The 12,965-nt window shown below is 34.6% G+C and overlaps 1 protein-coding gene across 2 annotated transcripts in view; it reads left to right on the forward strand.

Moving 5' to 3' along the window:
• Nucleotides 1-12,965, forward strand: part of KIF5B (kinesin family member 5B) — a 44,970-nt gene that overhangs the window by 4,299 nt on the left and 27,706 nt on the right. For both annotated transcript variants that reach the window (XM_025464037.3, XM_049097112.1), the window contains exons 2-4: nucleotides 3,158-3,245; nucleotides 11,697-11,770; nucleotides 12,677-12,781. In XM_025464037.3, the coding sequence (XP_025319822.1) occupies nucleotides 3,158-3,245; nucleotides 11,697-11,770; nucleotides 12,677-12,781 (267 nt within the window). The remainder of the gene's footprint in view (nucleotides 1-3,157; nucleotides 3,246-11,696; nucleotides 11,771-12,676; nucleotides 12,782-12,965) is intronic.

Consider the following 12,965-nt stretch of genomic DNA (forward strand, 5'->3'; position numbering starts at 1 on the left):
CATGGAGACCCGGTGCATGGAGCCTGCTTCTCCCTCTGCCTGTGTCTCTGCCTCTCTCTCTCTCTCTCTCTCTCTCTCTCTGTGACTATCATAAAAAAATAAATAAATAAATAAATAAATAAATAAATAAATAAATAAATAAATGAATGAATGAATTAAATCTTAAAGAAAAATTTAAGTTATAGTTGCAGTTCAGATATAAGCTTATTTGTATTTGGTTTTGTCTCCTTGAAGCCTGAGTCAGATGTGAATGCATCTTATGACTTGGAGTATCTTTGAAGTCTCATAAAAATAAGACTACATAATGTACATTTCAAGGCCAAGAACCAGGTTTTTAAGATATGGACATCCAGATCATGAATTTTCCTTGGCTTATTTTATTTGGAAGATTTTTAAGTTAAGAGATGGCCCTTCATTGTAGACCATTACAAGTAGTAGTTACGTTTCACGAGTCTTGTTTTTCATTCCAGGGAGTCATGATCAGTTAGTAACTTCATGGTTAGATCTCTAATTAAAACATTTACCTTACTTAACAGAATTAAAGTTTAGTTTTGGAATTAAAGTAAGATTTTTGTCAACTTAATGCTTAGCACTTAAGTTAATTTTTGATTTAGCAATGATGTAACATCTAAAAAAAAATCTCTGAATCCAGCTTATTTTTTAGTTTGCATATTTGCCATAAGGAATGCTATAGTAAACAGCTGCATAAAGCACTTTTTAGGCAGGTTTTACTATTATCCACTGGTTTTGGTATATCTATTTCTAAATGGTTTATAACAAACTTTTTATTGATGACTTAAAAATGGCAGTGACTTCTATAAAGCTCAGTATTGTTTGTTCTTTATATTTTTAAATGTTTATTTTAACAAAATTTTATTCTTTTTTTTTTAACAAAATTTTATTCTTTTGGAGGGATGCAGTGGTCTTCATAATATTACCTATCTTCTATTGGTTACTTTGTTTCATGCAAGCAAAATTTGCATTAATCATTATTTAATTTTTGTTTTCATAGTACTTTTATACATTTTTTATTTTTATTTTTATTTATTTATTTATTTTTTTACATTTTTTATTAAATGTATATTTTAGCTACTTTCAGTCTGTTCTTGACTCCTTTACCAACTTACGAGTTCCTTAATGCTAGAGATTGTCTCCATTTCAATTCAGTGAATATTACTTGACCATTTATATTAGATCCTAGCATACAGTTTCTTAGTTTTGTTTCAAGATTCTACCCAGCCTTATTCTCTGTTCTTTGAACCCTACAGTCTGTATAAATTAAATAACATTTTTAAAATTCTTTTTTTTTCCATTTTTAAAATTCTTTTACTCATTTATAATATCTGATACCTTACAGATAATACATGTTTGCTGGATACATGAAGAGGAAAATTTACTTTGCATGTAGAAAAAAAATAGTGTGGTTTATCTTTGGCTGGTGATTGTTATTTGATTGTACTTGTGTTTTCAAAATTGTCACAAATACATCTTGTACAATCAGTAAAAGATTGTCTCTTTTTTAGTTGTACCTGTAAAATTGAATGTTAATGTCTTTGTAGAATCTTAGCAAAAGGACACTTTTATGTATCCCATAGTCAAAGAATAATCAGACATTAAGATGCCTCCTTTCGGGCAGCCCCGGTGGCCCAGTGGTTTAGTGCTGCCTTCGGCCCAGTGTATAATCCTGGAGACCCAGGATTGAGTCCCACGTCTGGCTCCTTGCATGGAGCATGCTTCTCCCTCTGCCTGTGTCTCTGCCCCCCCCCCCCCCTCTCTCTCTCTCTGTATGTGTGTCTCTCTCATGAGTAAATAAATAAAATCTTAAAAAAAAAAAAAAGATGCCTCCTTTTAATTGATACTAAAGTAAAGTTATAGCATATTCTTTAGGAATGCTTTCAGCTGCAGAGGGTAGACAATAGTGGTTTAAATAAATAAACAACAACAAAAAAAAACTCTTTAGACCCACAGCCACATTTCTGCTCTACTTTGTCATTGGTTGTCTTTCAGTTTTGCCTTGACCTCACAGCTCAATGTGACACAATCACTCCCTTCTTGATAATTTTTCCTTGACTTGCATGGACACTGTACACTGATTTTTTTTTTTTTCATTCCATTCCTCTGGTTCATTCTTCAGACTATGTTATTTTTCTAAATGAATCCTCAGGATCCCCCTGAAAAGGGGACCCACAAGGTCAAAACTTTTCAAAATAACACTAAGATATTATTTATCTTTTCACTATGTTGTCATTTGCGTTGAATCTTTGCTCCTTTTACTTTCAAATTATTTTGCTTTCTTGCATCCTGCAGGTTCCTTTCTGTCTTAGGATCTTTAGGTGTCCAATACCTAAGCTACTTCCTGCACTCACCCTCCCATGACTAGTATTGAAGAGACAGGCAGTGAGTTAGGTGCTACTCTTTTTCACTTCTTAAACATCCCTTCTCCAGAGTAGTTCCCTGGCATTCTTCTGCCCTCTCCCAGATGCAGGTTCTTCTCTTATATGCTCCCATGGCACTCTGTTGCATGAGTCAGAATTCTAGTCGTTTAATTATTTGATGTTTGCCCCACTATTACCTTCCACTAAAGCAGGGGGTATGTCTGTCTTGGTCATCATTCTAGCAAGATGTATATCTAGTATATCATACATTCCATAAATATTTGTTAAATGAATGAAATGATTGAAAAATTTGGTGTAAGATGGAAAGCTTAATGAGAATAGTAGAAGGAGCTCTGAACTGACAGGAGATTTGAATTTAAATTTAAATTTTGTCATTAACACCTTTTCTACCTTTCAGGATTCTGGTTTTCTTACCTGCAAGATGATATTATTGAAATTAGAGTCTAAGTACTTGCCAGAGTAGACACTCATTAAATAAAAATTCATTCAGCAATATTTGAGTGCCTGTTGTAATAGACCTAGGCCCTGGAAATATAACAAAGACTAAAATAGACATTTTTGATTTTGTGGAGTTTATTCTAGTGGATTTATATTTGGTGATCCCTAGGGTCCTTTCCGCAAGATTCTATGACATGAAGTAATGCATAGAAGGTACCCTATTTAGAAAGTTAAATATATGATGACATCTTTAAAGGGACTTTCAAGAAGTGTCCATTCACCTTTAATTTCTGTAGTTGAAACCCTTTCTTTCTGTTTTTCAGTCCAAGCCTTATGCATTTGACCGAGTATTCCAGTCAAACACCTCTCAAGAGCAAGTGTATAATGACTGTGCAAAGAAGATTGTTAAAGGTAAGGATACTTAACCTGTTGTAGTCTCAACAATAAATGAAGTTTTGTTTGGGATCTTTGCCATTTGCACTTTTTTTTTTTCTTTTCATTTTAATGCCCCCTCTTTTTAGTTAATTGTAGAAGACAGTTTAAGTAATACAAAGATCAAATCCAATTAGTAAATACATTATTGCTCAGATTCCATGATCTAATTTATATACAGTACCTAGTGAAGGCTATTATAAGAGTGTTAGTGTTACATATTTGTTCTTGGAAGATGCAGTTTTATTAGATATTCCCAGGAGAGTTTCTAAAGTTAGCAGTTCTGGCAATACACCAGCATGAGAATGAATACAAAACGGTTAGGCGGGTTTCTAAAAAGTAGTAGAAAATAATAGAAGTCTATCATTCTTCCATTTCCATTGTTCTTCTCCAAAGACTCCTCTTGTGTTCAACAGTAAAACACTTGAGGAATTTACTAGAGGTTACCAAGGGTGAGAAAAGTGTGTACATTCCAGTTAATACTATTAATTTATATTAACATTTTTCTGGGTTTATATTTTCCAAACCCGTAGAACCCTAGAGCTGAGAGGGTATGAGTGATTTTCTGGACTTCGAGTTACTACAGAAATCCCTTTTGTCAAAAGGATCTTATAGTTAAATAGCATTTACTTTGTGATATAATTTACTCTATCTCTGGTCAGCTCTAATTGTTAAAAAGTACTTCTTAGATTGAGGCAAAAGCCTGTCTTCTTAGAGCATTCACTAGGGTAGAGGGGATGGGATTCAGTATAAAGGTGGACAGGTTAGGGTTAAGTAGGAGCATAAACAGTTCATCCAGTAAGTGGAGAAAAGGTAGAGATTTTGAATGCACTAAATCTCTAAGTGTGATGGAAGAAAATGTAGGTGTTCTCTTCATACTAATTTTGTTTTGTCTCTGATACAGGGTGCAAAGTTACTCCAGCATGAGGATGGGATAGGGGGTTCTAGGAAAAGGAACGAAGTTGTCTGGCAGTAGAAGTGAGTGAATTAGGGAAATGTGGCAGTATTGCCTGGCAGCATTGCCAAGGATCCATTTTGAGGTTAGCTGCCAGAAGAGTCAAATTGACCTAGTTGCGGTTTTGCTAGGCAGTTACAAAAGAGGGAGAGAAGGGCAAGACAATTGAGGATGGGGTCAAGAGAATGATGGTACAAGTGAACTATAGAATCTAAGGTGAATGAGGGGAAGGAGAATATAGGTGGGGGGAATGGGTTTGAGGGACAGTAAAAAGAAGTAAGATTAGTGTGTTACAGTCTGAGTGGGGTCAAAGGTTTGTTGGATTCTGGGTACTAGAAGGAATAATAGGAGGTAGTACATAATTGACATTAGGGAGGCAGTGTCAGTAGTAATGAAAAGGTCTAGAGTATGATTATGGAGTTGGCATCTGAAAGAGTAAAGGACAAGATCATGGAGATAGCTGGATCCAGGAACTGAGAGACCAGGGTATTTTAGTAGGATTGTCTACTACATGGACTTTGCAACCACCAAGAATTACAACATGAGTGGTATTAGTGAGAGACCATGGACTGGATACTGAAATAGTCATGGAAGGTGATGGAAAATTAACTTGATTCTATAAATGATTGTAACAAAGAGGAACAGGGAGTGTCATCTTTTGTTTGTAGGCATCAAATAGTTTTCCAGGTAGATCTGTTCTAGAACGTAATTATATTCTTTGATTTTGACATACTTTTTTCATCAGTTCAACCTAAGATTTTACATTAGTTTTTTAAATAATATTAAGGTATTGATTCATGAACTCATCGGCAATTTAAGTGTACAGGTAGGTATTTTTCTCATCTGCTGTAGCCAGCATTAAACCCCATTCCACACTTAAATATTGGAGTTTTTTAATTTGAATATAAGCTTTTAAGCTGGGTTCCATCTTATTCATTTTAGCTCTTGATTATATTTTGAATTTTGTTTTTACAGTTATCTTATTAGATATGTATGTTGGCTATCAGTGTATTTGATACACCTAATATGGTGTCAAGGACTTTGAAATTATGTTAAACTCTTTATTTATAGACGTTGTTATTTGAAAACTATTACTTCACATCATTTATAAAATGCTTAATGGGATGGTCCTTAGCCTGGTCTTCTAAAAACTGAATAAGGTTTTTGGCTGTTAATTAAGTCACACGAGGTATTCAGCTGACTTCACATTCTCTTATGCAGTTACCTAGTTTTTAGTTTGTCAACATATGAACAAGGATATGATGGAAAACTTGGATCTCTTTATGAAGTCATGATACACCAGGCTGGTGTTTCCCCTAAGTATTAGTTGGGTGACCCTATCCAAGCAGGAAATGAGGTTAGTTCAACCATAGCTTTTTTTTTTAGTGAAATTTTGGTGACCAAAAATTACCTTACCATTTTTCCTTTTTGAAAATGAGTATAACATTTACCAAGTTAGTCATTTTCTATTGTTTTTGTTCTCCATGGCTTTTAAAAATCAGCTGTGGTAGCTGAAATTTTTATCCATGGAATGTGATTCTCTTGTGACTACAAACTTGAGCTCATTTAAAATCGTTCTTTTGCTCTTACCCACCTCAGTCTTAAAGTCTGTCTTTACAGTGGTTATTATGTTCCATTTTGAAGATAATATTGTAGAAGGTGGTAATAAAATGATCATTGCTTTGTCTTATATTGTTTATTAACATTTTATTCTCTGGGCAGTGCAAGTCTAGTCAGACATTAGTCTTTTTCTGAATATTTTAAAAGCTCTTTTTAGGAGCTTAGTTTTTGTTTTGTTTTGGTTAGACTTACTTAATCTGGGCTTTCGTTTTTCTCATACTATTCTAGGGATTTTTATCTCACACATCCTTGGCCATATAGTGGGTTTTCTTTTTCTTTTTTTTTTTTTTTAAGATTTTATTTATTTATTTATTTATTTATTTATTTATTTATTTATTTGAGAGAGAATGCATAAGTGGGAGGGAGGGAGGGAGGGAGGGAGGGAATCTGAAGCAGACTGTGTGTGCTGAGTATAGAGCCTGATGTGGGACCTGATCCCACAACCATGAAATCATCCTGAGCCAAAAACAGGAGTTGGTTGCTTAATTCACTGAACTTCCCAGGTGCCCCATTGGCTCTTAATAATAGTCTCACACCTGTCTTTCTCAGAACTCTTTGAAATCTATTGTCCTGAAGTGTTAAGGTACATGTTTCTATTACCTTCTGTTCTGTTTCATTACTGTTTACAGTTTTAAGATGACATCATTCTTTTTTTTTTTAAGTTTTTTATTTTTATTTATTTATGATAGTCACAGAGAGAGAGAGAGAGAGAGAGAGAGAGAGGCAGAGACACAGGCAGAGGAAGAAGCAGGCTCCATGCACTGGGAGCCCGACGTGAGATTCGATCCTGGGTCTCCAGGATCACGCCCTGGGCCAAAGGCAGGCGCCAAACCGCTGCGCCACCCAGGGATCCCGATGACATCATTCTTTTAGTGAAATTTCCCTTCTCTTCTCAAAACTTAGGTCCCTTAGATTTCACAGCAAATTCCTGCTTTACTGTTTGGAACTGAATTCTGAATAGCAGTTCTTTTATCTTCAGTGTGGATAAGAACGTGGGCTTTGAGTCAGACAAACCTAGATTGAAACTTAGACCCTGCTACTTTTAGCTGTGTGACTTTTAGCAAATTACCTAACCTTTCTACATCTGTTTCTTGTTTTGCAAAATAAAGGTGCTATGAAGATTTTAAAAGGTGATGCATGAAAAAGAACTTTCATCCAGGGCCTGGTATAGAGAAGCAAGCACACAACAGTTATCAATTGCTGTTTGTTTCCTCTCTTCTAAGAAAATTAATTTTTCTCTTGATTTAATCAACCATGTTGTGCTTGGGATAATTCATAGCCTATAGTATTTTCACTACAAAATTAGGCTTCAAGCAACTATTACAATGGGAAGTTCTATCAATGTGTCTTTCCAGCTTCTTTGCTAGATTTATAATTTATGTAAGAAAAGTATCACCTGGCTATGACTTACTCCTTTTATCTTTACCCAAATGCTCTCTACCCCTTTTGAGGAGACTAGATATAGTAGGTAATGAGAGTCGTCCTGGAGAAGATTATGAATGTGGAGAAGTTACCATTAAATACATAGATTTAAGGAAAGAGATGAGGTGGGGATAGGTCGTGGGTGCTTGGTGAGATAGGACAGAAAACCAATTAAATACATCACAGGGTATACTTGGGACAGTCACTGGCAAACACATCCAGTGAAAGGCCATAGTTAGAAACTTCTGGTAGGCAGCAATTAGCAAAATGATGGGTGAGTTGGTATTTCTTCTGAAACAGATTTGAAGAGCAGGCTGCCAAGGATGACCTGAAGCAGCTAGTATTCTCTGGGCTCCTCCTGACAGTTGGCTAAAGTACTGTTTCTTTCTTTCTTTCATTCATTCATTCATTCATTCATTCATTCATTCATTCATTCATTTTGATTGATTGATTGATTGATTCATGAGAGACACAGAAAGAGGCAAAGACATAGGCAGAGGGAGAAGCAGATTCCCTGCAGGGAGCCCAAGGTAGGACTCAATCCTGGGACTCCGGGACCACGCCCTGAGCCAAAGGCAGATGCTCAACTGCTGAGCCACCTAGGCAGGCATCCCTGTTTCATAAATTTCTATACAAGTTTATATATATATATATAAAACTTGATTTTGTACAAAGCTATTTCCCCTTTCTGTAGATTCATTAGATAGGTTTTCTTTATTTTTTTTTTAATTTTTTTTTAGGTTTTCTTTATTTTGAACGAGGCTTACCCACTTGTATTCTCTAGTGAATTCCAAATCTGAGTGATGTCTTTTCACTTCCCTGTATGAAGTAGTTGGCATTTATTCAATACTTGCTATATGCTATGCATCATAACAGGCATTCATAGATTTCCTACCATAGCTTCCTGACCTGAACTGTCTGCCACTATATTAACTTACAATTTTTGCAGATGTGGCTTGCCATGTATTTATTTTAGTTTCTGTGTTTTATATAATACAGTGCAGTGGTTAAGAGTATGTCTTTAGAACCAAGACTGTCTGGGTTTGCATCCCAGCTCCATCTTGCCAACTGTGGAAGTAGAGGCAAATTAATCTCTTTGTTCTTAGTTTCAGTGTAGTGGGACTAAAAATAGTACCTTTCACAGGGTTTTTGTGAGGATTATATATTAGTATATGAAAAATTATTATAGCCTGGCACAATGTATACTCTCAAATGTTAGCAATAATAATTCCATATGAGGACTTTCAATTCTTGTAGCCTTCTAAGCCTTCCCCTTTGCCAGTGAGGAACTGAAGTTCAAAGAGATAAGTGACTTTTAGACAGTGTTATGCTATTGTCTTGCTTACTAAATAATGTTTTTCTTTTTTACAAAGTATGAGAGAAGTGATACTTGTCCATAGTTGTTCTTCTCTGTTTCTCACAAGAACAGCAAATGTATGTTTTTTTTAATTTTTTTTAAATTTTTTTTTTTATTTATGATAGTCACAGAGAGAGAGAGAGAGGCAGAGACATAGGCAGAGGGAGAAGCAGGCTCCATGCACCGGGAGCCCGACGTGGGATTCGATCCCCGGTCTCCAGGATCGCGCCCTGGGCCAAAGGCAGGCGCTAAACTGCTGTGCCACCCAGGGATCCCGCAAATGTATGTTTTATAGAAGGAGGGAGGCTTTAGAAAAATGCTGTGTGTTAGTAATGGTAATAATCATTCAGTAAGCATTTGAGTTATTACTAAGTGCCAGGCACTGTAAGGAGTTGAGCACAGTCCTGGCCTCAAGGAGTTTAAAAGTTGCTAAAGACGGCATATAAATCTATTGGCAGTTGCACTATGCAGTGATATGTATAATGTTTAAATGTAGATGTTACAAGAACACATAGGATGAGACTCCTCCAAATTTATTTGGGAGTAGTTGTATAGTTAGGTTTGAGAAAAAAAGTAAAGCCTAAGCTAGTCTTAAAGGATGCACAAAGAGTAGGAAGGAGGAGGGATCCCTTTCAGGCAGAGATGGTACATGTGCCAAGACATACCCACATGAGAAGAGTGTCACAATGTGTGGGGAACAACATACATTATGGTGTGACTGAAATTGAACCATCTGAAATTGTCAGATTTGATCATTTTGACTGACACAGAACAGCAGTATGAGAGGAAGGGTGGTGGAAGGTAGAGCTGAGAAAAGCAAACAAGAGCCAGGTCGAAAAATGCCTAATTTTTTCTCATTACAGATGTATGCTTTCTAGGATTTTCAAATAGATGAGTGTTGCTTTTGTTTTTTTATTTTTTATTTTATTTTATTTTAAAGATTTTATTTATTTATTCATGAGAGGCACACAGAAAGAGAGAGAGAGAGAGGGAGAGACACAGGCAGAGGGAGAAGCAGGCTCCATGCATGGAGCCCAATGTGGGACTCAATCCCTGCTCTCCAGGATCACGCCCCGGGCCAAAGGCTGCACTAAACCACTGAGCCACTCGGGCTGCCCTGCTTTTGTTTTTTTAAATATCCATGCTTAAGATAAAGACATTTCATTGTATATAAATTTTAACTCAGGAATAAAACTAAAAAATGAATCCTAATTAACGATACATATATGGTAAAGTATTTAGGTGAAAGTGTGTTGAAGTCTGCAGTCTACTTTGCAATGCATTAAAACAGATGTATGGTTATATACATGATTAAACATTAAAATTACAAAATGTTAAGATAGAATCTTGGTGATGGTTATAGGGTGTTCACTGTAAAATATATTATCTTTATTTGTATGTTTAGATTTGTTGGGGATAAGTCACTATAGAAAGCAGAGGCAGGGCTGGATTTGAAGGTAGGCAAAAATACTTTCCTAATTGATAAAAACGTTTATTAAACTACTTCAGTGATAATGTGGCATGTCTAGAAAACACCTCATCAGTCATTGTTAATATCCCTTGCACCAAGTGCAGAGGATAGATCATAGCAGGTGCTCAGTAAATATTTGAATGTTGTATATTCCGTAATATCTGTAATCATATGAAATTTTTAAAGTTACGCTTGAAGTCTCCAAAACAAATGTATTGCATATGTTTATTATCCTGGGTCCCCTCATGTTAGAATACAGTTTCACATAACCACAAATATTCTGTAATTCCCTATGGACATATGCTACTTAATGTGATCTTGAGAAAGTCATGTGTTAATTCACTTACCAATATTTATAGCTATAGCAAACCTTGGATTTTATCCTTAGGTTTTACTTGACTGATTAAAAGATCTTAAGCAGAAGGTATGATATAGGTATACTCAGAACAATTATATGTAAAAGAAGTAAATTGGAAAAGATCCAGTACTTTTTTTCTCAAGATGATTTCTTGTTCAGAAATACTGCAATGCCATCTATATTTTTGAAGGTGGTGAAGGGGACAGCAGGAAAGATAGAATCTAAAGCCAATGTGGGGCTTGATCTCACGACCCAAAATCATGATCCTGAGCCTAAATCAAGAGGTTGAATGCTTAACCATCAGAGCCACCCAGGTGCCTCCAGTGTCATCTGTTTTAAATGTGATTTGAGAGCTCTTAAAATTTAAGTACCTTCTTTTTCCCATTAATAAATGTTTCTGTAGGAAATCTGTTAATATCTAGTACCCAATGTTGGGATTGTTCTTATTCTTTTTTAAATAATCAATTTAAGAAAAAGAACCAGGATTGTCCTGCTTTCTCATTTACTTAGCTTCTACTATTTCCAATAGAGGCTTCTCTTTTTACTTTGGCTTCCTTCTAGAATAAATTGTAGAAAAAAGATAAATCTTGGAGTATACACAAAGCTAGAAAAAAGATTTATTTTTAATTTCACAGAGAATTTATTTTTGAGGTACAACTGGGCTTGTTATGCTTGTATAGGGAAGACTGTTCTTTGGATTTGTAAGCTTTAACCACCACTTAACCGCTAATCACTAGTCCTGTTTATAAAAGTGAATTCATATCTGTATGTAAATTTGCAGAACAATTTTTTCTTTCAGGTCACATAAAGGTTTGGAATACAGGTGTAAAGGCATTTGAGATCTACACTTCCATAAAAGGTTATAAACAATGGAATTTAAAATTTGTGTTTTATTGACCACAGAAAGTAATCTGGGCTGGAGAGAAAATAATTGCTCAGGTGGATCATCACTAAGAAAATACTACTGATGTATTCTTATTTTTTTCTTCAGTATCTTTATAATAAATCTTTCATGAATTGAACTTCGACTTTGACGGAATCTTTCATGTTAGTGTAAAAAAAGTCCATCTTCCTCACCATTCTTCCCACAAATATTTTGTTTTGCAGATTTGATTATGCTGAGGAACAGGGTTAATATCTATATTAATTTTTTCAGAATGTTTTCTAACATTCTTAAGTAATTTCTTAAATATCTCGCTTAAGGAAAAAAAATCCCCTGAGGTATAAAATTTCTTATTCTGTCATAGATGTACTTGAGGGATACAATGGAACAATATTTGCATATGGACAAACATCCTCTGGGAAGACACACACAATGGAGGTAACATTTCATAACTATACTTGCATGTGGTTTGCAAAATAGTATATTCAGTTATTATTTGGTAAATGATTTTACCATGCTTAAACATCTTTATTTACTCTTTATTACTTTCTCCAGTACAAATAATATACAGGTAACATCACTATTGGAATTTAATCAGTTCTGGAGTTTGAATAATGAAGTTATATACTTGAAATCATATTTAGCTTTGTTTTATCAGCATAACCACAATATATAGCATTTTAGAATTAGGGAATTTTCTACTACCTTATAATAATGAGGAATTTGAAATTTTGAATGTTTTAATGTTTTCATTTCTGTTCAGAGCAATTAATTCTCTTCAAATACCTACTACTCTTCTTTAATATGAATGTCTCCACAGTTATCAGTGCTGCTATTAATAAGATGTGAACCTGTCCAAACTTTGCATCTAGAAAACAGTGTGTTATCTTATGCTGTTGCTACATCTTTTATCATTTATCTGAGCATTCTGTATAAATGCTTATTTTATTGTAATAAATTCATATTACTCATTTCCATAAAGTTACAGAGAACAAAAACATTTCTTGTATTTACGTGGATTTGACCTGAAGGAACAATAAAGACTTACATAAGTAGAAACAAACCTTTCAAAAATATGTTCGTTGCACAAGCATGGATAATCTAAATCTAGTGATTAAATAAAAGGCTAAGATCAGTTGATAACCCTTGTTGACCTGCAGTATTTATGTGTAACTTACTAATACATAATAGTTGAATTGGATTTTTTTAGATACCTTGTAGAGTTGTTTTCACCAAAAAATGGCAACAATTACAATTACTATTCTCTATTGACTACAAATTATAGGTTGAAAGTTTTTACTTTTAATTCATACTTCTTAAAGTCTCATTTTGTTTTCTGTTTAGGGTAAACTTCATGATCCAGAAGGCATGGGGATTATTCCAAGAATAGTGCAAGATATTTTTAATTACATTTACTCCATGGATGAAAATTTGGAATTTCATATTAAGGTAGAATCCTTGGGGAAAGATTGTATTTTGTTTTATAGCTAGAATAATTTTATTCCAAGAAATAATAAATGCTCTTCCTTTTTAAAAACTATTTTATGGAAATTATAGTAGAAAAATCATTAGAATTAGTAAACTGGGGTTCTTCTGCCTTTAGATGACCTTAAACAAGATCACAAACTCTCTT

Source organism: Canis lupus, chromosome 2 (genome assembly GCF_003254725.2).
Source record: "Canis lupus dingo isolate Sandy chromosome 2, ASM325472v2, whole genome shotgun sequence".
NCBI classification, from domain to species: Eukaryota; Metazoa; Chordata; class Mammalia; order Carnivora; family Canidae; genus Canis; species Canis lupus.